Source organism: Schistocerca nitens, chromosome 5, assembly GCF_023898315.1.
Source record: "Schistocerca nitens isolate TAMUIC-IGC-003100 chromosome 5, iqSchNite1.1, whole genome shotgun sequence".
In the NCBI taxonomy this organism is placed as follows: Eukaryota; Metazoa; Arthropoda; class Insecta; order Orthoptera; family Acrididae; genus Schistocerca; species Schistocerca nitens.
In genome coordinates, this window is record NC_064618.1 from 208,878,996 (window position 1) to 208,906,139 (window position 27,144).

The 27,144-nt window shown below is 42.3% G+C and overlaps 1 protein-coding gene across 1 annotated transcript in view; it reads right to left on the reverse strand.

Moving 5' to 3' along the window:
• The window catches only part of LOC126260225 (glutamate receptor 1-like), a 1,552,181-nt gene that overhangs the window by 248,470 nt on the left and 1,276,567 nt on the right, over nt 1-27,144 (reverse strand). Inside the window, exon 11 of the mRNA XM_049957528.1 lies at nt 9,239-9,359. Within this exon, the coding sequence (XP_049813485.1) occupies nt 9,239-9,359 (121 nt within the window). The remainder of the gene's footprint in view (nt 1-9,238; nt 9,360-27,144) is intronic.

Sequence of the window (27,144 nt, forward strand, 5' to 3'; positions counted from 1 at the left end):
CGTGGGGCGTGAGGTCTCCACAGTACATCGATGTTGTCACCAGTGGTCGGCGGAAGGTGCACGTGCCCGTCGACCTGGGACCGGACCGCAGTGACGCACGGATGCACGCCAAGACCGTAGGATCCTACGCAGTGCCGTAGGGGACCGCACCGCCACTTCCCAGCAAATTAGGGACACTGTTGCTCCTGGGGTATCGGCGAGGACCATTCGCAACCGTCTCCATGAAGCTGGGCTACGGTCCCGCACACCGTTAGGCCGTCTTCCGCTCACGCCCCAACATCGTGCAGCCCGCCTCCAGTGGTGTCGCGACAGGCGTGAATGGAGGGACGAATGGAGACGTGTCGTCTTCAGCGATGAGAGTCGCTTCTGCCTTGGTGCCAATGATGGTCGTATGCGTGTTTGGCGCCGTGCAGGTGAGCGCCACAATCAGGACTGCATACGACCGAGGCACACAGGGCCAACACCCGGCATCATGGTGTGGGGAGCGATCTCCTACACTGGCCGTACACCACTGGTGATCGTCGAGGGGACACTGAATAGTGCACGGTACATCCAAACCGTCATCGAACCCATCGTTCTACCATTCCTAGACCGGCAAGGGAACTTGCTGTTCCAACAGGACAATGCACGTCCGCATGTATCCCGTGCCACCCAACGTGCTCTAGAAGGTGTAAGTCAACTACCCTGGCCAGCAAGATCTCCGGATCTGTCCCCCATTGAGCATGTTTGGGACTGGATGAAGCGTCGTCTCACGCGGTCTGCACGTCCAGCACGAACGCTGGTCCAACTGAGGCGCCAGGTGGAAATGACATGGCAAGCCGTTCCACAGGACTACATCCAGCATCTCTACGATCGTCTCCATGGGAGAATAGCAGCCTGCATTGCTGCGAAAGGTGGATATACACTGTACTAGTGCCGACATTGTGCATGCTCTGTTGCCTGTGTCTATATGCCTGTGGTTCTGTCAGTGTAATCATGTGATGTATCTGACCCCAGGAATGTGTCAATAAAGTTTCCCCTTCCTGGGACAATGAATTCACGGTGTTCTTATTTCAATTTCCAGGAGTGTATTTTGTATGTTGACTGAAGTGTACTTGTGTTCCGTATCTGCGATCTCAGTCAATCTTTGTTAGACATAGATTCTACCTAACAGAAAATGCCAGAGACATAATCGTTGTGGATAGGAACAGTCTGCTTAGGGGTTGGATTAAATGTACAGCGGTCTGTTGCTTTAATCACAACAGTTTACGAGGTGTTTTGCAAGATGGGGGAAAGGCGTCAGGGGCGTACCTGCTTGTAAGACAATGTGAAAATCCTTATACGGTACGTACTGTATCTGACTGACCATCCCTTCAACTTTTCATAAAACAGTCTTAACCGAACAGTAGCGGCAATCGGAGTCAAAGTAAAGAAGAAGTTAACACGTTTTAAGTCCGTCATCTTCTTCCATCAGCAAGACTTGATAAGTAGTCGGAACACTGGAGCTGTACCAGAAATCTAGTATACGCGTTCCTTTACGGATGCACTAGACATTAACACAATTCTTCCAACGAACTTGTCAGTCTTTCCCAGTCTTACTAATTACTTCACATGGGCGGCCCATTGTAGAACAGTTCATCGAAACAGTCAATACCGATGTCAGTAGAGACTGTAGAATAGACCTTCTGGATAGTGTTAATTTAAGGAAAAATTGTTGAGAAATAATTTAGCTACAGTCCGCCTTCTAGCAGTGTTAATCCTACAAGGCCTACAGGGGAACTGTTTTGAAATTTGGACGGTATGAAAAGAGGTGCTTGTGTTAGTAAACGTCTTAGGAGTGGTCTTCGGTCCTACTCCACTTCAGAGTGTGGAAGACTCTTTCTGGAAACAGCCTAGAAACACATTCCGGAAACATCTCTTTCTGTTTTTGCGTAAAATTCCCAAGAAACTGAGCCGTTCGGCATTTTGATACAGAAACCGAAAGCTCACTCCCTATAGCGTGAACACACTATTAATAAATACGGACGAAGGACTGAACTAAATGCTACTGCAAGTATCGGAACGATATGTACTATCGTTCCGATACTTGCAGTAGCTTTCAGTTCAGTTATTCGTCCGTATTTATTAATAGTGTGTTCACTATTACTGACGAGAGGGTGCTACACGTGTACGAACTTGTTTACACTGTTACGGATTGTTTACAATATTGCTTTGCGATAGGCTTAACTTCCAAAGTTGAGTACCAGTGTACGAATCTGAGTAGTATTTATTCATACCCATGCAATATGACACAAACTACTTTCCACAGATTATGAAATGTAAACAGCATAGTATGCACGGGACAGAGCGACGGGGTGCAGCGATTAGTAAACTGGTCTATCCAGATTTAGGTTTACCATTTCCCTAAGTCGCTTCAGGCAAATGCCCCGATGATTCCTTTGAAAACGACACGGAGCGATTTCCTTACCTGTCTTTGACACATTCCGAGCTTGTGCTCAGTCTTTAATAACTTCAATATCAAAGGATCGTTAAACCCAATCTTCTTTCCATCCCCTTGTACGTATGTACCCGATGATGTAATTTTATGTAAAAAATATTATCTCTGACACAAATAAATTGACGAATAAGTGTTTATGAGCTAGATTCAAATTATTTTTTATTTGTGAACATTATCACATATTTTATATGAAACGGAATCCAAACTGTAGCTAAAACGAGGGCAGGTTCCTTTTTTTCTTCATAAACACTTAAGGCAGCCATTACACTCACCATTGCTCCTCAGCTAGGGCTGCAAACGTCCAGATTTCCCAGGACTGGTCCAAAATGATCTTTACAACTTTTATCACGTATATTTCAGAAATGAGAATAAGTATTCTACTTTGCGGCATAATATTCACACACACCTAAAGCTGTTTCCTTTTTTCCTTATTTTTCCCACGCTACTTATTGACTGGCCATCCCCCACAAGTTAGCACTCTGTGAAGTGGGTGGTACAGACCAAACCTGGAACCCAGCTCCTGCGAAACCCCGTTACACTTTTTTCTTTAGGCGGGCTCCGCAGGAACTGTCAGCTCTCATCAGAGGAGCAACAGCACACATTAATGAGGACTTGCTGGACTGGACATGGAACTGGAATATCGCTTATATATCCGGTGTGCTAAAGATGGGGCACACATTTGATTGATTGATTAGTGTTGTTTAACGTGCCGTCGACAACTAGGTCATTAGAGACGGAGCGCAAGCTCGGGTTAGGGAAAGATGGGGAAGGAAATCGGCCGTGCCCTTTCAAAGGAACCATCCCGGCATTCGCCTGAAACGATTTAGGGAAATCACGGAAAACCTAAATCAGGATGGCTGGAGACGGGATTGAACCGTCGTCCTCCCGAATGGGCACACATTTAAGGTGACCATCCTTCCGTCCTCCTCCCCTTCCTTTTAGTGACAGTCAGGATTTTTCTAGCTCTGCCTGAATTTTTTAAAAATAGTTCGGTACAGCAATTTGTCGAGGCTTTTACAATTATGAAACAAGCATTAAATGTTTATTTCACATGTGTCGGTGTGCTGTTACCGAAAGGTTCCTTTCCCACACAAGTAACGTGTGGAGCAGTGACAAAGCACAGTTTATTGTAGGAACTACGAAGGCAATATTGGTGACTAGAGTGAGTTATGACGAAACTTGAATTGAATGTTTTCATGTATTGTTGGAGAATACAGACATGCTGAAGAAAATTTACAGCACTGATACTTACTGTATGTCTGCTCGCACTCCTTCACCTTAGGAGATACTAATAAGAAATAAATTAATCTACTTTTTGTAACAAATTAAAGCGATATATTACATTTATTACATTTAATTAAGACTTGCTTTTGCAATATCAGAATTTTGTAATGCGTCCCGAATTTGGGAAAAGAAAATATGCTCACCTGAACACAATCAAATCTCTTAAGCGGCTACTAGAACCGTAGGTGTGTATGAAAAGAATGCCGCGAACCGCACATTTCTAACTCATTTCTGAAATATGTGTCATCAAAGTTGTAAATTGGAGCACTCTGCATTTTTTATGATTCTTTGTGGAGGCAATGAGAAGTCACCGACAATCGGTGATCGCATGCACCTCGCCGCAGTGGCGGATACACATTTGGGAGGGTGGGGGGGAATCAAGGGGCGCCCCGCTAACACCCCTCCCCCCCTTGCGGTGCCGCCCGCATTGCCACCCACAACGTCCCCTCCAATCATCGTGCACGCTATTCGTTCGTTTCTTTCGTCAGTCGACTCGACTGAATCGAGTTATCCAGTAGTTGTACTTTCCTATTTAGCACGCTCGTCCGCGTCATCGTATTTTATACGTTTCTGTCTGGGACATAGATAGCTAGCTAACACATTCCTACGAGGAAAGTCTCGGCCATTCTAGTGATCTCGATGTGTTATTCTGTCTTGCATTTGTTCCAGAAAAGGCGCGAATATTCTACTGTTTCCTTGTACAGAGAACCTTCGATACGAAGCGTTATAAATACGGACTATCCGCCGAATATGACTTGATTATTTTTTATTACGGTAAAAGTGAGGGTTGCGAAAGATATCTTTAGCGCTCCCTCCTTGAGGTTTTTCTGTATTCGCCACTGATTCGACGCCGCCTCGTCTGCCAGACAGCTGGATATTGTAAACGTCATTTGCCTTCTACTCACTGAGCTGCGCGTTAAAACTGACTTTCTTTACGTTCATATAGCTTACTGCAGATGAGCACAACGTTTGAGCGTAAAAGTCTCTGTAATGTGCTTTCACAAATCCGATTTATTCTCGTGTGTAATTTATATCTGCTGATAGGTAGGAGGCGCGCATTCGCTGGCGTCGTCAGCACGATATGGAACATTCCCGGCAGTACATCGTGACCACCGGTCAACTTATCGTCAACGGAATGTATGCGTCCGGGAAAATAATCTGATTTGATGTCCGGGGTTTTTGAAGTCGGCAATGTTAATGATGGGAGGCCTAATTCAGCTATACATCAGCATAACTAGTTACGCGTTAATGGCACCTGGAACAATTTATTCCACAACAGTATATAATCAGTTTTAAATGACGAAAAGAAAAAGTACTCCATTCAGTACATTATTGAATGAACGTGTATAATTCTTATTTTAAGTTTGGCATACCCACTGAGATATGTCTTCACTTACCCAAGAGGCTGGGCTACCCTCTGGCGGTATAATGTACACCGCTTATAAAATCTTCTGCAGGCTGATTTGACTCAGAAGAATAAATGGAGAGCTGAGTCTCTTGAAAAGCTTAAAACTGGCTTCGGTTGAAAGAATGAATATATGGTTCAAACGACACTTGAAAAGAAAGAACGAATAATGCTGTGCAATGAATAATGCTGTCAATATACGATGCTACAACAGTGCAGAATGTTTCACTCGGTTGCTCCAACAGACTGATTTCACTCGAAAAAATAAATGAATAACTTTCCGACCGACATGTAAAACAACAACCAGCAGACTCGATTGTTTTCATTGGGTAACTCCCACAAAGTAGTTTCACTCGGAAGAATGAATGAATAGTTCAACCGATACGGAAAACTACAACTGAATAAGTCGATTGTAATCTAACAACCGAAAGAATCCATTGTTTCCATTCGGTTGTTCCCGTTACCAATGATGCTGTGAGGGCGGGTCGTGAGATGTGCCTGGGTATCTCAGTGGGTGAAAGAATGCCTCATGAAAGTGAAGGGTTTCACTTTCTAGACCTGGTCTGGCGTACAAGTTTATTATGGCCGTACGTTTTACTACTATTTCTGCTCTGGATGCACCGTTACTTTCAGTTGGTGATGACAGTAAACACTCTAGCAGTCGTCACAGCATTATCCTGCTGAAATGTATGGTTTCGCACGGATCGAATGAAGGGTAGAGCCACGGGTCGTAACACATCTGAAATGAAACGTCCACTGTTCACCATCACGCCGGGTGATACGCCAGTATGGCGATGACGAATACACGCTTTCAATGTGCGTTCACCGCGATGTCGCCAAACACGGATGCGACCATCATGATGCTGTAAACAGAACCTGGATTCATCCAAAAAAATGACGTTTTGCCATTCGTGCAACCAGGTTCGTCGTTGAGTACACCATCGCAGGCGTTCCTGACTGTGATGCAGCGTGAAGGGTAACCGCAAAATGGTTCAAATGGCTCTGAGCACTATGGGACTTAACATCTATGGTCATCAGTCCCCTAGAACTTAGAACTACTTAAACCTAACTAACCTAAGGACATCACACAACACCCAGTCATCACGAGGTAGAGAAAATCCCTGACCCCGCCGGGAATCGAACCCGGGAACCCGGGCGCGGAAAGCGAGAACGCTACCGCACGACCACGAGCTGCGGACGGGTAACCGCAGCCATGGTCTCCGAGCTGATAGTCCATGCTTCTGCAAACGTCATCGAGCTGTTCGTGCAGATAGTTGTTGTCTTGCAAACGTCCCCATCTGTTGACTCAGGGATCTAGACGTGGCTGCACGATCCGTTACATCCATGCGGATAAGATGCCTGTCATCTCGAGTGCTAGTGATACGAGGCCGTTGGGATCCAGCACGGCGTTCCGTATTATCCTCCTGAACCCACCGATTCCATATTCTGCTAACAGTCATTGGATCTCGACCAACGCGAGCAGCAATGTCGCGATACGATAATCCGCAATCGCGATAGGCTGCAATCCGACCTTTATCAAAGTCGGAAACGTGATGCTACGCATTTCTCCTCCTTACACGGGGCATCACAACAACGTTTCATCGGGCAACGCCGGTCAGCTGCTGTTTCTGTATGAGCAATCGGTTGGAAACTTTTCTCATGTCAGCACGTTGTAGATATCACCATCCTTGTGTGAATGCTCTGAAAAGCTAATCATTTGCATATCACAGCATCTTCTTCCTGTCGGTTAAATGTCGCGTCTGTAGCACGTCATCTTCGTGGTGTAGCAATTTTAGTGGCTGGTAGTGTATATTGTACAGTATCTATAAAGAAGAGTCACTAGACAATTCAGGTAATTTTAGAACAACATATGTTTAAAATGGAGAGTGACTGAATACTCCAGTTTTATTTCCAACTTTGTTGTAAGGGGAACCAGAGGTGCCTATGCTGCCCATGTTAAAGTTACTAAGTTTGAGGAACATTTATGGATAAACTACCAAATAGAAAAATTTGAAATTTTTTTATTACATATAGAGTGGTTTAGTATTGCAGTTGTGACACAGGGATTTTGTAGTATCTTTTCTAGTTTCCTTCCAATTATTTTTTTTATTAATGACCCAATTTTTTTTACAAATAATTGCTTTATATTTAAACTGAAATGAAACTACTAAACATATTGCCAAATGGCTGTGTTACAATGTAATTTTGACAACTAGGAGTGCTGTATAAAAATTTCATCTCTCTAGCTTGAGTGGATTTTGAGAAAATGTTCCTTATATTCGAAAAATTATAATTTACGGGAAATGGCTATCAAAGTTTCTCAATACATACCTGCACTATAGGATGGATTATCAGGGTCTTCTTCTTCATCCTCCAAAAGCTTCCTCTTCTGTCTTCTTTTCTGGCCTGTTCTTCCATCATACTTTATATGCCTTTCTCTAATTTCTGCTCCTCTTATCCTTTCTCTGTCAATATTACTTAGTGCTCGTACAGTGTTCACCCCAGCTGTAAATCCTAATGCCTTCAGAGCTTCACACTTCACACTGTTCCCTTGGTAGTAGATTGCTATTGCATCATAAATGCCAAAGTGCAGCGTTTTTATGCTTACAAACACGCTTTTAGGAATCACTTTCCAAATCAAATTGTTTACGCTCTCATTAGGATTCTGCGTCTTTCCGTGTAGACATTTGTGTAACAATTCTGGCTATGCTAAGTCATGAGAAATTGGTTTTATTGCATTTATGACAGCTGTTGGCAAACCATGTTTGTGATCATAGTCCTTTGTTGCATTATATTTGCGCCAGGAATCTTTTGGGCACAGCCTGTGTTGAGGGTATTCATTAGTAGAGGCAGTATGAAGTAACAATGCCCACACTGCTTTTCGCATGTCACTAACATTACCAGTATTTTGCCTTATAGCATACCCTAGTATCTCTGTAGACGTTCAATCACCTCATCAGTAAGCCTGCCTCTCCCTCTTTTTGTCTTTCCATCACTGAGCTTACTTGAACCCAAAGTTTGTTTGAGCCTTCGAAGCTGTGCACCCATACGCTTTTGCACATGCCCAATGCATTCCAACTTTTCAACTACAAATTCATTTCCATATGGTTTCAGTTCCTCTATAGTCTTGAAACCTTTGGAGTCACCATCCCCAAGGTAGTATTTGTATCTAACGTTGTATCTGGGAACTGAACGTTCAAAAATTTGTTTCACTCCATCTACTTCCATTGCTCCACTTGATCCACTAAAATTTGCCTCACAGGTTCCACTGTGCTCTCCTTTGATTTTATTTTTGCACCTACAATGTTTTGATAATATTGCAACATCTATAACTTTTGCACTATCACCACAAGTAGCAGTTACAACCCCATTCAGGGATTTAAGACCCCTCTTTTGCTAGGAACCATCTAATGCTACTACCAAATCCCTCTTAGCGCTTCATTTGTCACAGAAAACAATGTAGCCAACCCTTGCAGACTCGCTGTATGCGTAACATAAGGCGCTGTATGCGTAACAGGCCGAGAAAATCCCAAGCAGTTCGCCAGGAAGTCAAGAGAGGGTGATAGATGCATTCAGCGGCCTCCCATTTCCTCTGCATGCGTGGGGGAAAATGGTAATAACTCCACTTCTAGGGCGAGTAGAACAACAATTCAAAGTTTACATTAAAGAGGAATGTTCCAATTAATTTTCGGTAGCAAAAAAAAATCGTAATTTTTTGGATTTGACCACCTCCGGCTCCCCTTAATTTTGTCTGAATATGCCATTTCAAAATGGTTCAAATGGCTCCGAGCACTATGTGACTGAACTTCTGAAGTCATCAGTCGCTTAGAACTAATTAAACCTAACTAACCTAAGGACATCACACACATCCATGCCCGAGGCAGGATTCGAACCTGCGACCGTAGCGGTCCCTCGGCTCCAGTGAGTATGCCATTTGCTATTGCTCCTACTTTTCTTTAGAGGCTGAAAAGAGACACAATGTATAGAGTAGATGCACACTGCAGATGGAGTCTCTTTGAATGAGACATGCTTGGGAGACAGTTGTTGCCGCAGAGCGGAGGGCGAGCACTCACAGTTGATGCCGATCCTGCGCGCGATGAGGTCGGCCAGGTCCTTGCAGTAGCCCTCGAAGCGCTCGTTGCCCCTGAGCGTCTCGCCCGGCATCGCCTTCCGCATCATGATGTACGGCTCCTCCTGTCAACACGGAACACTGCTCAGAGTCGGCGGTGGTAACCGACACACCAGTGGACTATTGCCACATCTTATCTAATATAGAATCACACAATGCAAACTCCAGGTTGGAATATTAGAAGTGTAAGGAAATGATAGATTGCTACTTACCGAAAAGATGATACGCAGAGTAACAGATGTTGAACTGTAGGCATCTTTACGATAAGTAGAACTCTATCTTTCGCTTATACTGTTTGTAGTAAATCAGATTAACATTTGGCACTGCTACAGGCTTTAGTGCCAATATAACTAGAATGTCTTTATTTTCAACAACGCGTGACTGGCACTCCCTACGTATTCCTGTCCTCCTAGTTTGCACACAATCTGCACCCCCTCGAAAATTCTCTTAGAGAGTGAAGAACCTGTGTGAACATCACTAACATCGACAGCAAGTCAAAACTGACTCATTTAGTTTAAATAAGACAAAATTACTCAACTACATAGAGTTTATAATACCGTACTTTGACGTGGCGGACTCTATACATACGTTTCGTCATTGAAATTCAATAAATACCCAAACTGAAATGAGGTACCCATTTATGGTTTTTCCCCTAGCCTCTCGTATACTGATCAGTTCCGGGTTTGCTATACTTCACACAAAACTGATGTGAACTGCGAGACCGTATTATCCCTGACAGCCACCCTTCGAAGTCTTATTGATAAAGGAAGTAAATTGGCTGTATGTGTCCGGGATCATTCTAAATATGTAGTGAATAAAATTGTCTAGATCGCTTGATAAATTTTATTTATTACACCCTTCTGGCTACTTCCTTCATCAGAAATCAGCAATTAAAATTAAAGTAACGTAACGAGGGACAGGCGTTTCTTATTTCAAAAAGACGAAAAACTAAAAGTTAAGGAATATTAAGAATCGTTAACTTACAAAAAACTTACCACTTGCAAAATAAATTTCACTGTCATTATTATGAAGCTACGCCTAACCGCGGTGTGAAATTACTACCTGGCTCAAAAAATTATAGAAAGATTTAAGTTCTGGCGGACAGGTGACGCCAGTGCGGAGGAGGTTTATCTTCAAATTTTATTAATATTATTTATTTTTCACCGTTTATATTCATAAAAAGGCAGACACTCTTTCAATTACCAACATTTAAACTGTAAAACATGATTTAAATAAGTATAGTTGCCTACTTATAAAATTATCGGTTACAGATGACGGCAATTAGTTTATGTGGATTTCACGTAGTTTTGACGAGTACTTGTTGAATATACTGCACAATAGTACCCAAGCAACAGCCATATTAACTATAGTATTATATACAGTTCGTGTACATAATATTGTATTATAAAATTATTACTCATTGTTATAAATACACTTGTCTGATAAATGAAAAAAAAGCCCTTATAACCTAAAACTCAGCCAAACATTGTACTGTAATGTGAAGACTTGTAAAACAGATTATAAAACTGAAAACTACCTTATTTTTAATTAAAATGAAAAACTTGTACTCTGCCCAACATGTAGCAACTCACTCGGCAAGCCTTACACCTGCACATTACCCACTCCTATCGTAAAGAAGATTTCGCCACCTTACCCAGCGGTCCTCAGAATCCTTCCTGCTTTAACTGAATAACAGTCTTCCTATCCGTAACACAAATCTTCCCCTCTATTCCCCCTGCAAAACAATTTATTCTTGAATCATCTTTTCCATTATTTACATCATCTCTATCATTTCCATCCCACATCTTTTCCAAAACAGTCTCCCATAACAGCCGCCCTCACCTACAGCCCTCTTCTTTCCCCAATCAAAGTAATATATAATTCATCCATCCCTATTCCCAATTAGTCTCATGTCATGAGCCACCTTTATCACCGTCAGCAATGGAAAATATGAGTATTACTCATAGACCAACAGCTGTCATCAAGTATTTTCAGAATATCTAAAAGTATTTCATAAATGTTTTGACTTTTAAACTAAATGTATTTTAAATCTTACTGACTAAAGAGCGGATGTAAGTGCCGCCACACTGTATATTTTGATCACGTAGTGTTTGTGTTAAATAAAGGCCGATAGAAGAGGAAAAAATGAATTAAATTAATAAAGAATAAATGAAATTGTTCGCATTACTAAGGAACTATTTGTTCCAATGTATTAAGTATGAAAACGATCTTCCACTGCGTACTATTCCCTTAACTGTGATGATTTTCAGCAAAATCAACTACATGAGGCAGTGTGCTATCAGCTTGCCAAATACTTGTCCTTTCGTTCCACCAGGAGGACAAATCAGTTAGGGCCCTGCGCAGTCCCACGATGAACGACATGCAGAAATGTTTTGATCAGTGGTAGGCACTAATGTAGTTGAAGGTGGACTCGAGTCGGCGCTGCTTTGAAGACAGTCGCCATTAACTGAGTATACTCCGTAAGTTCCTTTTTGGGCAAAATTAGACTTTCTACATCTGTGTCTTTCCGGCCGAACTAGAGAGCACGCTGTCCATGGTAAACTCTAATTCCCTACCACTGAGAAGATCGATTTTGTTGAAATTTATCAGAGCATAAGGCCAACACCATGCACTAATACACATCTAGAAAATGTTCTTTCGCACTGCAAATCAAATTTTTACTTTCGTGACTACGTAAGTACATACGACAAACCTCCTTCCGGGAATGCATCATTAGAACATCTGCAAGGACCAGTTCCATTTTACGAACACACGTTATCCTCTACAAATGTGGAGTAAATAAAGTGGCCCGATCCTAAAGTCAGAGCACCCAGTGACTATTACAGTCAAGGTAATATCCAATAACTGCCTATAGCACAGGAAAACCGAAAGTCATGCTTCTTGCTACGACAGACTATATGTACACTACTGGCCATTGAAATTGCTACACCACGAAGATGACGTGCTACGGACGTGAAATTTAACCGACCGGAAGAAGGTGCTGAGATATGCAAATGATTAGCTTTTCAGAGCATTCACACAAGGTTAGCGCCGGTGGCGACACCTACAATGTGCTGACATGAGGAAAGTTTCCAACCGATTTCTCATACACAAACAGCAGTTGACCGGCGTTGCCTAGAGAAACGTTGTTGGGATGCCTCGTGTAAGGAGGAGAAATGCGTACCATCACGTTTCCGACTTTTATAAAGGTCGGACTGTAGCCTATCGCGATTGCGGTTTATCGTATCGCGACATTGTTGCTCGCGTTGGTCGAGATCCAATGACTGTTAGCAGAATATGGAATCGGTGGGTTCAGGAAGGTAACACGGAACGCCGTGCCGGATCCCAACGGCCTCGTATCACTATCAGTCGTGATGACAGGCACCTTATCCGCATGGCTGTAACGGATCGTGCAGCCACGTCTCGATCCCTGACTCAACAGATGGGGACGTTTGCAAGACTACAACCATCTGCACGAACAGTTCGGCAACGTTTGCAGCAGCATGGTCTATCAGCTCGGAGACCATGGCTGCGGTTACCCTTGACGCAGCAACACAGACAGGAGAACCGGCCGGAGTGGGTGATGTCCTTAGGTTAGTTAGGTTTAATTAGTTCTGAGTTCAAGGCGACTGATGACCTCAGAAGTTAAGTCGCATAGTGTTCAGAGCCAGAGCCACAGACAGGAGCGCCTGCGATGGTGTACTCAACAACGAACCTGGCTGCACGAATGGCAAAACGTCATGTTTCAGATGAATCCAGGTTCTGTTTACAGCATCATGATGGTCGCATCCGTGTTTGGCGACATCGCGGTGAACGCACATTGGAAGCGTGTATTCGCCATCGCCATACTGGCGTATCACCCGGCGTGATGGTATGGGGTGCCATTGGTTACACGTCTCGGTCACCTCTTGTTCGCATTGACGGCACTTTGAACAGTGGACGTTACATTTAAGATGTGTTACGACCCGTGGCTCTGCCCTTCATTCGATCCCTGCGAAACTCTACATTTCAGCAGGATAATGCACGATCGCATGTTGCAGGTCCTGTACGAACCTTTCTGGATACAGAAAATGTTCGACTGCTCCCCTGGCCAGCACATTCTCCAGATCTCTCACCAATTGAAAACGTCTGGTCAATGGTGGCCGAGCAACTGGATCGTCACAATACGCCAGTCACTACTCTTGATGAACTGTGGTATCGTGTTGAAGCTGCATGGTATCGTGTTGAAGCTGCATGGGCAGCTGTACCTGTTCACGCCATCCAAGCTCTGTTTTACTCAATGCCCAGGCGTATCGAGGCCGTTATTACGGCCAGAGGTGGTTTTTCTGGGTATTGATTTCTCAGGATCTATGCACCCAAATTGCGTGAAAATGTAATCATATGTCAGTTCTAGTATAATATATTTGTCCAATGAATACCCGTTTATCATCTGCATTTCTTCTTGGTGTAGCAATTTTAATGGCCAGTAGTGTAATTAAATTTAAGATAGTATAGGGAATAAATTAGTTATCACGTGTATTGCTATTTACCTCACTAAAAATAAAAGAGCGGTAGAGTGAGGTAAGTTTGAGAAGAGATGACCAATATTTATGTAATAATATCAGACTGAATCATTTTCACATGAGATATGAAGAGATCTTCGGAAGAAAGTATTAACCCTGAATTAGCAAAGATTAGCCTGATCACAGTATCTGTTGTACATTCAATTGCACCAGTTGCTGGTGACATCTAAACCGACATGTATCAGAAGAAAGCGCTGTCTTCTACATAAATTGTTTTATATTACAGTATTTATGTTCTTGTTTTGGAACCAAGCAGATAATATGCAGTATCTCAAAATATGTTCCCCTGGGTTAGCACATTCTTTCGCCGACCCCTTCATATCTGAGGACAAATAGAGGACTTTCTAATACAAAATAAAGACAACAACTTGAAACATAAGACGTATCTTGCAAAACGAAGGTGGAAGTTGTAAATTGTTTAGAATTTTGTCTGGAGTGATTCATGTTCGTGAGTGTGTTGCAAACAGCAAGGTAATACGAGTCGATGAAGACACTGGTAGACAGCAACAAGGAAGTGTCAGTAACTTGAGCTCGTATTTTAAGGAGGAAAAAAAAGCGCGCATGCAAGACATCAGGCCCAGAAATAGCTGCCGCGCGAGTTTTTGAGTCATCGTTCAGATAGTACGCAGTTAAGACCTTCTGAATGTATAGCTTCTGATCTTCTGCAGTCACCATTTGTTTGTTACTTGCTCCGTTCCACTGTGGTCGCGTAATTCCTATAGCCGCGTAATTCCTATAGCCGCGTAATTCCGGAGCGCGAGATACTGTACAGAGATGTGACAACCAGAGAACCTTATTCGCGTGACGGAAAATGACATGTTCCAAAACATGTCATTTACTCAAGAAATAGTAAGTAAAACGAGTACGTTATATCTCTACGTCATATATGCATGTTGTTGTTGTTGTTGTTGTTGTAGCTACATATACACCTCAAAATAATAATGAATAAGCATAAACAACTGAAGAACTATCAAATGAAGTTAATTGATGAATGTTGCAGCTCATGTAATTGTAGGTACTTCACTTTAACAGTGCCAGCTATACAGTTTAGAGCAGGGATCCCCAAACTATTTTGGACAAGTGACCTCTTTTCCAAAATGAACTGTTACCTCGGACCCCCACGGCCAAATTACCTAACTTAAAACAGCTGCTACAGAGTGTTATTTTTCATTCTGACTTAGGTCAATAGACGAAGACAGAGTGAGAATTAGCAATGCTTTAAGTTAGCAGACTATTATGAATAACGGGGCCTATCTTTATTTTTTTCTATTGATACAAAATACCTAGGTACTAAGGTACCAATTGAAAAACTTTGCACTTGGTTAAGTGAGTAAAGTTGACTTCATTTTCTCATCAAAATTTAACGAAATAAAAAGACATACAATTCAGTAAATATCAAGTTTAATTTATAATGTTTATTACAAATTAATTTCTTAAAGAATCTTTAGTAGGTAGGAAACTATATTTAAAAAAGTAGTAATTCGTAAAGAGAAAATAAAACATTCAGTGTGATGGATGAACCTGGTGACTATCTACCAATCTAGTTACATCCGGTTGAATATTGGTGAGTTGCAGCCTTAAATTTCCACGTTCGTTGATTTTCAAACTGTTTCTTTCTTTCGTCAAAATTTTTGTTACCACACTGAAGCTTTTTTCAACTAGGTATGATGATTGAAAAGCGATAAGGTATCTTTCAGCAATGTTCCACAATGTAGGATACAGTGTTTCAAAGTTGCGTTGCAACCAGAACTTCTGACAGCCTTGGCTGAAATTCTGCTTAAGCTCTTCGTCTGTGCTGATGGTAATCAACTCTTCTTGCGTTATCAAATTGGCTTCTTCTATGGCTGTGGTATTGTACGGATTTATTATCCGTTGAGGAATTTGTAAATTTAAATGATCCTCAAACCTCTCCGTAAAATCCTTGTGTAATGCGTCCAAGTGAGTGACATATAATAAAATTTCATCATCTTGAAGCATTTCTGGTAATTTTGACAAATGCGGAAACTGCGAATATTCTTTACTGCCTAAATTTTGTTTATCAATGATTAGTTTACCCACGAAGGCCGATATTATTGATTTTGTTTTAATCAAGTTAAGATCGTCACCCTGCAGTTGCAAATTAACTTTGTTGAACATTCTGAAGATATCAGTCAAGCAATAAATATCTCTTTTACAATTGTTCAGATTTTCTTTCAAATTCGGATCTTTTTCTTGTAAAAACTCGAACACAGATTCAAAAATGACTGAAAATCTTTCTAAGAAAGGGCCTCTTGATAGCCAGCGAACTTCCGTGTGCAGAAGTAATCGAGTAAAGACTTCGTCGTTTTCTCACATAGCTGAGCAAATAACCGAGAGTTCAAAGAATTGCTTCGAATCTTGTTGATAGCATTTATTACATATTGTAAAGACTTATGCAATCTAGGACTCAGCTTTTTTGCTACTAAATGCTGCCTGTGAATCACGCAGTGAATAACCAGTACATCAGGCAATTGTCGCTTTAAGTGAGCTATAAAACTACGATGACGACCAACCATAGATGGTGCAGCATCAGTCGCAACAGAAACAATGTTCTTCCATGAAATAGCTTTGTCAGTGAAAAAATGTTCTACGGCCTGAAAAATCGATCCTCCTCTGGTATCAGTCTCTAAATATGTGGCAAAAAGCAGTTCTTGGCACATATTTTCATCTTTGAGAAATCGAACATATACCAACAACAGAGCTTCATTGCCGGGTAATGTAGACTCGTCCAACTGGAGAGAGAATCTGTTGGTCTGTAAGAACTTGCATAAAATGTTTTCCACATCGCGTCCCATCTCGTCTATGCGTCTCTGAACGGTGTTATTGCTCAAAGGTATTCTCTTTAAAATACACTCCTGGAAATGGAAAAAAGAACACAATGACACCGGTGTGTCAGACCCACCATACTTGCTCCGGACACTGCGAGAGGGCTGTACAAGCAATGATCACACGCACGGCACAGCGGACACACCAGGAACCGCGGTGTTGGCCGTCGAATGGCGCTAGCTGCGCAGCATTTGTGCACCGCCGCCGTCAGTGTCAGCCAGTTTGCCGTGGCATACGGAGCTCCATCGCAGTCTTTTACACTGGTAGCATGCCGCGACAGCGTGGACGTGAACCGTATGTGCAGTTGACGGACTTTGAGCGAGAGCGTATAGTGGGCATGCGGGAGGCCGGGTGGACGTACCGCCGAATTGCTCAACACGTGGGGCGTGAGGTCTCCACAGTACATCGATGTTGTCGCCAGTGGTCGGCGGAAGGTGTACGTGCCCGTCGACCTGGGACCGGACCGCAGCGACGCACGGATGCACGCCAAGACCGTAGGATCCTACGCAGTGCCGTAGGGGACCGCACCGCCACTTCCCAGCAAATTAGGGACACTGTTGCTCCTGGGGTATCGGCGAGGACCATTCGCAACCGTCTCCATGAAGCTGGGCTACGGTCCCGCACACCGTTAGGCCGTCTTCCGCTCACGCCCCAACATCGTGCAGCCCGCCTCCAGTGGTGTCGCGACAGGCGTGAATGGAGGGACGAATGGAGACGTGTCGTCTTCAGCGATGAGAGTCGCTTCTGCCTTGGTGCCAATGATGGTCGTATGCGTGTTTGGCGCCGTGCAGGTGAGCGCCACAATCAGGACTGCATACGACCGAGGCACACAGGGCCAACACCCGGCATCATGGTGTGGGGAGCGATCTCCTACACTGGCCGTACACCACTGGTGATCGTCGAGGGGACACTGAATAGTGCACGGTACATCCAAACCGTCATCGAACCCATCGTTCTACCATTCCTAGACCAGCAAGGGAACTTGCTGTTCCAACAGGACAATGCACGTCCGCATGTATCCCGTGCCATCCAACGTGCTCTAGAAGGAGTAAGTCAACTACCCTGGCCAGAAAGATCTCCGGATCTGTCCCCCATTGAGCATGTTTGGGACTGGATGAAGCGTCGTCTCACGCGGTCTGCACGTCCAGCACGAACACTGGTCCAACTGAGGCGCCAGGTGGAAATGGCATGGCAAGCCGTTCCACAGGACTACATCCAGCATCTCTACGATCGTCTCCATGGGAGAATAGCAGCCTGCATTGCTGCGAAAGGTGGATATACACTGTACTAGTGCCGACATTGTGCATGCTCTGTTGCCTGTGTCTATGTGCCTGTGGTTCTGTCAGTGTGATCATGTGATGTATCTGACCCCAGGAATGTGTCAATAAAGTTTCCCCTTCCTGGGACAATGAATTCACGGTGTTCTTATTTCAATTTCCAGGAGTGTATCATGTGCGGGTTTGTGCAATACATTATTAAGGACCTCTGCAATGGCTGGTAAGATATGCTGCTCTCCAATTGTGTGGAGTTTCCCCGATTTCGCTATTAGTAAAGATATATTATAGGACGCTCGTAAACCATCATCGTCTTTAATAAATGATGACGCAAACATCGATCTTATGGATGGCCTATTGTCTAGTTTTCCTTTAAGTGCTTCAAAAAATGACAAGGGCTTACTTTTTAGGTCAGCGTGTACTCTTGATAAGTGGTCATCCATTTTTGAAGGCTTCATGGCATCGTTACTGCATACTTTTTCACATATGAGACATATCGGTAATTGTTGATTTGATGGAGATGCAATAAATCCGAACTTCAAGTAGTCCAAACTCTATTGTCTGCATTTTTTTTCGTGTCCGCCATCATAAAACTCTCAGTAATCTGGTAAATAAAAATCTACCTAAATAAAAACAATAATAAACTGTTAAATTTGCACACTATCTTATTTTTATCACACCCAGGTAATGGATTCTTGTTAGGTATTACTGACTTACTCATTGATAAACTTGGGTACCTATATTAGGTAAGTAACTATAGTCGGTAATTAGGTATGGAAAATTCGTATTAGGTAAGTAGGTACCTATCAGCATAAGAACGAAAACCAAAGCAAACTGAACACGTCAAAGTTTAGGTACCTACGTACTTAACAACTTAAGTGTAAGTAATTTTTACAAATACTTTTATACCTACCTATTTAAAATGTGTTGTATGTTGTGTTTACCACTTTTTCAGTCACTTTACTTCACTTAATTTAGCTATGTAATAACTTTGTAATCTCTTGAAATAAATGAGTACTTATATGAGTTATTATCGTTCAAGCTCCAACGAATTTCAAAATACAAATGAACTTTCAACCTAAGTTTAAGCTCGTTAAATAATAAAATATCAGGAACATGTTTGACTTGATCATGAATTCGTTCGTGTTCAATCGCGTAAGCGTCAAATAGAGAGCAAGTCAAAACGCGTGTGAGAGACGTACGCTCGAACTCATTATCTTGCACAAACTTGTCCACACAGACTTGCCGAGTTTTTCATCTTGTACGAAGCTGAGACTTTACATTACTACAACAATGCTATTTCCTACAAAAATATTAATCATTCTTAGTACTCGTAACACAACATAAACAATACAGTACCTACCTATCTCGAAAGTTTTCAATAAGAACTTGTGTTAATTTAATAGGGGTCGATTTTTAGAGCTCGTCGACCCCCAAAATCAGTTCTCGTTTATGTCGACCCCTAGGAAACCGATATCGACCCCAAGGGATCGATATCGACCACTTTGGGAATTCCTGTTCTACACTGACGGTGTCTACAAACTGGTCCCTCGGGAAAAATATGTTCGTCGACAGGGTAACTATGTTGAGAAATAAATATGTAGACATGAAGAATAAAGATGTAGAATGTTAATAGCATTTGTTTTATTTAAAACGCTCTAGGGGTTTTCACATAAGAAATTTGAACGCATTACCTTTCAGCACCGCCTCGTGTACGCACGGTTAATAAATGGTAGAACGAAGACAATAGCTTACGTTCTCTACTGGAGGAACGACATTGTTTTAGAAAAGGTCGATCGTGCAGTGACATCAGTACCACAGATATCTGAAACTAGACGAGAACATGACCTGGTAACTCATATTGCATGTTTAGCTAATGAAAAAGCCCTCGACAGAGTATTCAGGTATATGCTGTGGAATGTAACGGAAAGACGGGGTTATCCTGAACATTTAATACAAGTTATAAAAATTTTGTCTTTAAATAACGAAATTTTAATCTACACAGGTAAAGAAAGGATAGGGTCAATAGCAATTAACGGAGGAGCAGTTTATTTAATACTAGCTGCGAAACCTTGCGTGGCCCAGGCATTTATTCATCTCATCCTCCTCTTCTCTTTGTCCATCTCCTACTTTACCCTCTCTGAATCCACTCCTCCTCCACCCTCTCTCTAACCATCGCCTCTCTCTTTATCCATATCTCCTCCATCCTCTCTCTGTCCATCCCCCTATCACTGTTACCTCCACCCCTCCCTCTCTCTAATCTTCTCCACACCCTCCCTCTGTCCACCCGTTCACCACCACTCTCCGTACATCTTCTCCTGCCACACCCCCTGTCCTTCTCCCGCTCTTCCTTTTCTGTGTCCATTTTCCCCTCCCCTCTGTCTGTTTACTTCCTCTTCCCCATCTTTCTACCTGCCTCTGTCTGTCCATCTTCTCTTTTTTCCTTTCTCTGTTCATCTCCTCTTCTTCCCTCTCTCTGTACATTTTCCCCTCCAATATTTTTTGCCCATCTCCTCTTCCTCCTATCTGTGCCAATCTCCTTACTACTCTCCATCTGTCCTTCTCCTCGTCCTCCCGTCTTTCTACAAGTTATCACACTCACCCCAGTAGGAGGTTGGTGGTTCTTATTCCTCCAGCATTTCTTTCCAGACTCTAATTAACATTATACCAAATTTTATTGAAATCTTCCAGGAGTTTAGGATGAGCGATTTAAATGTGAATTTGCCCACAGGCACACGTGTGAAATATATTTCACTGATGTTTAACATATTTCACACGTTTTTGTACACATTTTTCACCTCTGTATCTAGCGAAACCCGTTTGATAAATGTGCTGCCTTTAGGGTTAGTAGTAAGGAAGCAATAAATTAAAAGCTCGTGCATGATGCGATAGTTTTCCACGCTTCCCAGTGTTTATGACGCCATATCTCCTGAACTAAGTACCACACACAGATGTAATTTTTTTGGTGTATTCAGTGGTATATGCAAACACTGTCTGCAAAACAGTTGGCAGTAAAGAATTAATAAATTAAAACGTCATGCTTCGTGTTATAGTTTTACTGCGTGAACGGCGTAAATGTACTCGTAGTATGCGACAAACTTTTTTCCTTTCATAATTTTATGGGAGCGTGAGCGAGAAAAAGTTAAGTGAATGTTTAAGATTATGTACAAAGTTTGTTGCAAGTCTCTAACAAGGGAACCTCCCCATCGCACCCCCCTCAGATTTAATTATAAGTTGGCACAGTGGATAGGCCTTGAAAAACTGAACACAGATCAAACGAGAAAACAGGAAGAAGTTGTATGGAACTATGAAAAAAATAAGCAGAATATACAAACTGAGTAGTCCGTGCCCAAGATAGGCTACATCAAGGAGAGTGTGAGCTCAGGAGCGCCGTGGTCCCGTGGTTAGCGCGAGGAGCTCAGAAACGAGAGGTCCTTTGTTCAAGTCTTCCCTCGAGTGAAAAGTTTACTTTCTTTATTTTCGCAAAGTTGTGATCTGTCCGTTCGTTCATTGACGTCTCTGTTCACTCTAGTAAGTTTAGTGTCTGTGTTTTGTGACCGCACCGCAAAACCGTGCTATTAGTAGACGAAAGGACGTGCCTCTCCATTGGGAACCGAAAACATTTGATCGCAAGGTCATAGGTCAACCGATTCCTCCACAGGAACACACGTCGTGTGTTTCGATGGTTGTTCAGGTGTAGCGTCCCCATACTACGGCGCAGTTACCTCGCATCGGACGGACAGACGGACAGATATTAGTTGTCTGAAAATAAAACATTTAACTTTTCACTCGAGGGAAAACTTGAATTAAGGACCTGTCGTTCCGCAGCTGCTCACGCCAACCACGGGACCACGGCGCTTCTGAGCTAACACTATCCTTGATGTTGCTTATCTTGGGCATGGACTACTCAGTTTGTATATTTTGCTTATTTTTTTCATAGTTCCACACAACTTCTTCCTGTTATCTCGATTGATCTGTGTTCAGTTTTTCAAGGCCTATCCACTGTGCCAACTTAAAACTAAATCTGAGGGGGGTGCGATGGGGAGGTTCCCTTGTAAGTACTCTCGATGTCAAATGCTAGATGACTTGAGTGTGGATATTCTTGCGTCATGGGGTACACTGCATTTTCTGCCCCATTCTGACCCATTTGATAGGTGGGTGGTTCTCACCCTCGCATTCTCACCCTCGCGGTAACAGTAAATGATATTTATACCAAGTTTGGTTCAAATCGATCCACTGATTTAGGCGGAGATATGGTACATACATATATACCTACATACATAAGTACACACAATTTTGAAATATGTGTGAATATCGGAACACTAAAGTGTCCTAACTCAGAAATTACGTTAATATTTACTGCCATTTTCTAAGTAGAGTAGCTCTGCTGCTATCGTTCCTCTCATTGTACTGTATACACCTTTAATGGTGAGGCCCCAGTAATGAAGTACAGAGCAGAGGCTAGAGAAAAATTATTGTTGTTAATGAACCTACCATCACTTTGTTGTTATTATTCACAAGAATTTCCTGCACCCTGATCCCAGACACACCTGTTCCTTTCACTATGGCATACACAAATGACGACTGGATTTATAGTGGATAAGGGAGAAGGTGAGGGGGAACTTTACTCATATTGCCCTGGAGGGGGCGGCGGGAAGGGGGGGGGGGAATCGCCACGTGTCGGTGGGAGGCTGTCAAAATGGTTTGGTAACCTCACACTTTATGGGGGAGGGGCACTCTTATTTTATCTACCAAAAACATCTTGTTCCAGCCATCACTATTCACGACTTACTGAAATCAGTCAATGTCAAAATAGTCGTCAACTGCCTGTCCATGATTGTTTGAGACCAACGGTCGCTTTAATTAACACATCTGTTGTGTTGAGATTTCTTTGGAAGCCTGAGTGACTGTTATTGTGGACGTTGATAGTGTTAAACCATTCCATCAGTTTCGTATGAACTATATACTTCATAGCTCTCAACTGTACATGATATACTGAAAATGATGTAATCACATTGTGATTTTTGGGTGTAGGTTGAACAAAATTTTATTTTCAAATCGCTAGTAACATAAAAATTGAAAATGTCTGTAAGAACAAGATTACTATCGACAACTTTTCTAATCATTTCTGTGCTCACTGCCTAAGTTCATATCACACCAAAGAGATTTAAACCATCGATTTCAGTGCTTGCAGAAATGTGACTGGAAGAAACGCTTTTGTGTGGGAATGTTACCAGGTGACTATGTTTTCTGATCATTGGTTATAACCTCAGAGCTGACAAATGTTTAGGAAAAAAACGTAATATTCTTCTGTCAAGGCTTGTAAAGCAGCATCGGATTTTACATTTCTATGCTGCAGATGCGCTCTTTCTTCAGGCTTGTAAAACAGCATTGGATCTACCTTTTCTATGCCGCAGATGCGCTTTTTCTCACCGCTGTGGAATTTGACTTGCTATATACAGCGGAATGGACATACCATACACATTTTCAACTTGACGCTGCATAATGAATAATCAGTTCAGTTACGGGCATGCGGCCTCTCAAGTACAGATTCCTCCACTCTAACTTTTCTGGTTCTGATAAACGAGTGTATCTTCGATATTCCATTAATCTCTCATGAACGGTGCATGTTGTTTGACCTATGTATGACTTCTAACAATTTCCCCAAGGTATCTGATGCAAACCCGCCTTACAAAGCAATATATCGTTCTTTACAGAGCCGCGTAAAGCTGCAATCTTTGTGGGAGGCCGGAACATCGTCTTAACACAGTATTTCTCGAGAATACGGCCTACCTGCGAGGAAAGAGCACCCATAGAGGTCAGAAACGCACTTGATCTGAAGGAAGTACTATCTTCTTCCCCATCACATACATGCATTCTAAGTTTCACACTGAATGCTCTACGAATCTGTTGCGGAGGAAATCCATTCGCTTTAAAAATGCATTTGAGGTATGTGAGCTCTTGTTGCAAGACAGTGCGCCCTATGCACTGAGGTCTTAAGGACACCTATGGTCTGTGAAGGGTGAGGGCAGCTACTGGCATGAAGATATAGATTTGTGTGTGTTGGTTTCTGATATACGGCATGTCCTAATATGCCATCAACTTAACTGCGAACGACAACATCCAAAAAGGTGAGGCGGTCGTCTTTTTCTATTTCCATAATAAATTTGATACTAGAATGGATAGAATTCAAATGCTCAAGAAATCGATGTAATTCTTCCATCCCGTGCGGCCATACTCCAAATGTGTCGTCCTCGAACCTCCAGAAGGACGTTGGTTAAAATCTTGCTGAATCCAGTGCCTTGTCCTCGAAGTCTTCCATGAATAAATTAGCTGCCAGAGGGGAGAGAGAGCTTCCAATAGCAACTCAATCAATCTGCTCATAAAATTCACCATTAAATTGGAAATAAGATGACAAAACCACATGTTCAAATAAGGCCGTGATATCCTATCAAAAAGTTGGCCGATAATAGATAAAGAGTTCTTTAAAGGTACCTTGGTAAATAATGATACCACATTAAAACTAACGAGCACATCCCTACTACTTATCCTCACATTGCTGAGTCTCTGAATAAAATCCATAGAATTACGAATGTGATGACTAAATTTTCCTACTAATGGTTATTTCAAGGAAGCTAAATACTTGGTAGAAAAATACGTTGGTGAACGAATAGTGCTCGTTAGAGGCCTCATAGACAGATCCTCTAGAGTCTCTTCCTTACCCGTCTTGTGAACGTCAGGAAGACCATAAAATCTAGGTGGTACTGCACCTTGCACTTTTAAACTTCTTATGACTTCCTTTGGTAGTGATGAAGCGTTCAGCAAGGCAGTAGTCCTAATTGCCACCTTGTCGGTAGGGTCTTTGTCGATAGTCCAGTATGCATCAGAACAAATTAAACCACATATGTTTTCCTTGTAGACTTTCTGAGGCAAAGGACTGTAGCATTACCTTTATCAGCACGCAGGACGACTGTGTCCGTATCCTCACGCAGCTTTCATATTGAAATTCTGTCCATCCTAGTATAAAATTTACTATAGAAATAGAAAAAGACGGCTACCTCCCCTGTTTGGATGTCGTCGTTCGCCGTAAAGTTGATGGCACATTAGGACATGCCGTATATACAAATCTATATCTGCATGCCAGTAGCTGCGATCATCCTTCACAATCCATAAGTGCCCTTAAAACCTTAGTGAATAGGGTGCACTGTATATCGGATGAAGATGATTTGCAAGATAACCTCACATACCTCAAGACTATTTTTAAAGCGAATGGATTTTCTCCGCAACAGATTCGTAGATCATTCAGTGTAAAACCCAGAATTTAAGTATTTGATGGGGAAGAAGATAGTAATTCCTACAGATCAAGTGCGTTTCTACCCTATGTGGGTGCTCTTTCCTCGAAGATAGGCCTTATTCTCGAGAAATACTGTGTTAAGATGATGTTCTGGCCACCCACGAAGACTGCAGTTTTACTCGGCTCTGTAAAGGACGATATATTGTCTCGTAGGGCGAATATGTATCACATTCCTTGCGGAAATTGTTAGAAGTAATACATAGGTCAAACAACACGCACCGTTCATCAGAGATGCGTGGATCATCGAAGATACACACGCTTATCACAGACAGAAAAGTCAGCTGTGGCCAAACATTGTATTGATACAGGGCATTCCACAAACTACAGTTATGTGACGATTCTAACATCCACCTCTTTCTTCTTGGATTCTGTCTTGGAGGAAGCTTTACAGAATAGATTATCCAATAATTAAATAAATAGAGATAATGGTTTTAATTTGAGCAAAGTATGGAATCCTGCTCTTGCGATAATTAAACTACAGACAAGTCGTCATGGTGTCATCGCCACCTAACATACATCGATAAGCGAATCGAATGTCTGCACGCCTTGAACACAGGCGGCGCGTGTGTGAGCGTCTCTCTTTGCTGCCGACCAGCATCTGTAACTCGCAGGCGTGTACCACCACGGTGGAGGATAGAACGTTGCGTTTGGAACGAATTGTGCGTTTGGAATATAATAGCTGAAAATACAACACTTGAAAGTTCTATACACATATTTATCGTGGTTTTTAGCTAATATGCTATTTACTGATACGTTAATGTTAGGAAGCTTTGTTTCATTCTTCTAATAACTCAGTTAGTTATTATGGAGACGAAGTGCCTATAAGCAACCGCAGAGGAGAGTTTAATGTAGTGCAGTATGCCTCCGAGTGATTCCGCGAATTCGTTGTTTGTTTCTCAGTATTCTACATTTTAACGAACGTTCTGATCGTCTTGATAGGTATATTTTATGCTTCTTTACATCAGGTAGCGAGGCGTTTCACTGATCGCGTGTAGAAGGAAAAGGTTTAACAGGAAGAGAAGTTTTTCTTGAATATCCATAGCCACCATTTTCGGTGCTATTAAATTTACAAAGGTGTAGCTTATAGCCAATATCTAGTAAAATCTAGACGTATAATGCATATTAGTGCAAAACAAGCTTATTACGTTGATGACAGAGCGAGTTTTTATCTGCAGGTGTGTATTTGTGTCCCACGTAACGGTGTCGTACTCATATTTTGACACATTTTTGGCCTAGACTGGTTCGAAGGATGATACGACGACAATTTTAGGCGGTTTGCAAATGCCTGAAATTAAACTACTTTGACTGCACTGGGACGAAAGTAACAGATTGACAGAACTGTAGAGGAAAACCCAAGACACGGGGAGGTCGCCAAGCACCATGCCTGGACCTGAATCAAGGCATCACAACTACTGCTGATGACGACGATTGTACATATTTATTTGAAAAACAAGAACTCTGCTTCTCTGTCAAAAGTCTCTTTGCTTCTCTTCCCAGCCTTCTTTTTTGAGGCTCTGACCTAGTTCAACCCATAGATTACTGAAATATTTTACCTCCGTACCACTAAGTGCTTATTTCATAGCGTCCATAGTCTGACGTCTAGATTCCAAATACTCATTTTTCCTCATATTTATTGTCAAGGCATTATCTCGTAAACGACCCGTTTAGATCGGGATCTTATTTCCAAGATCCTCAGTTGTTTACTGTTTCGGGATTAGAAGAAAGCGAAACATATATTACCGAAAAATGCAACTACTTGGTACTTACAGAGTTCCCTATTTATCACTGTATCGTTTTTGTGAATGAAAGTAACTGA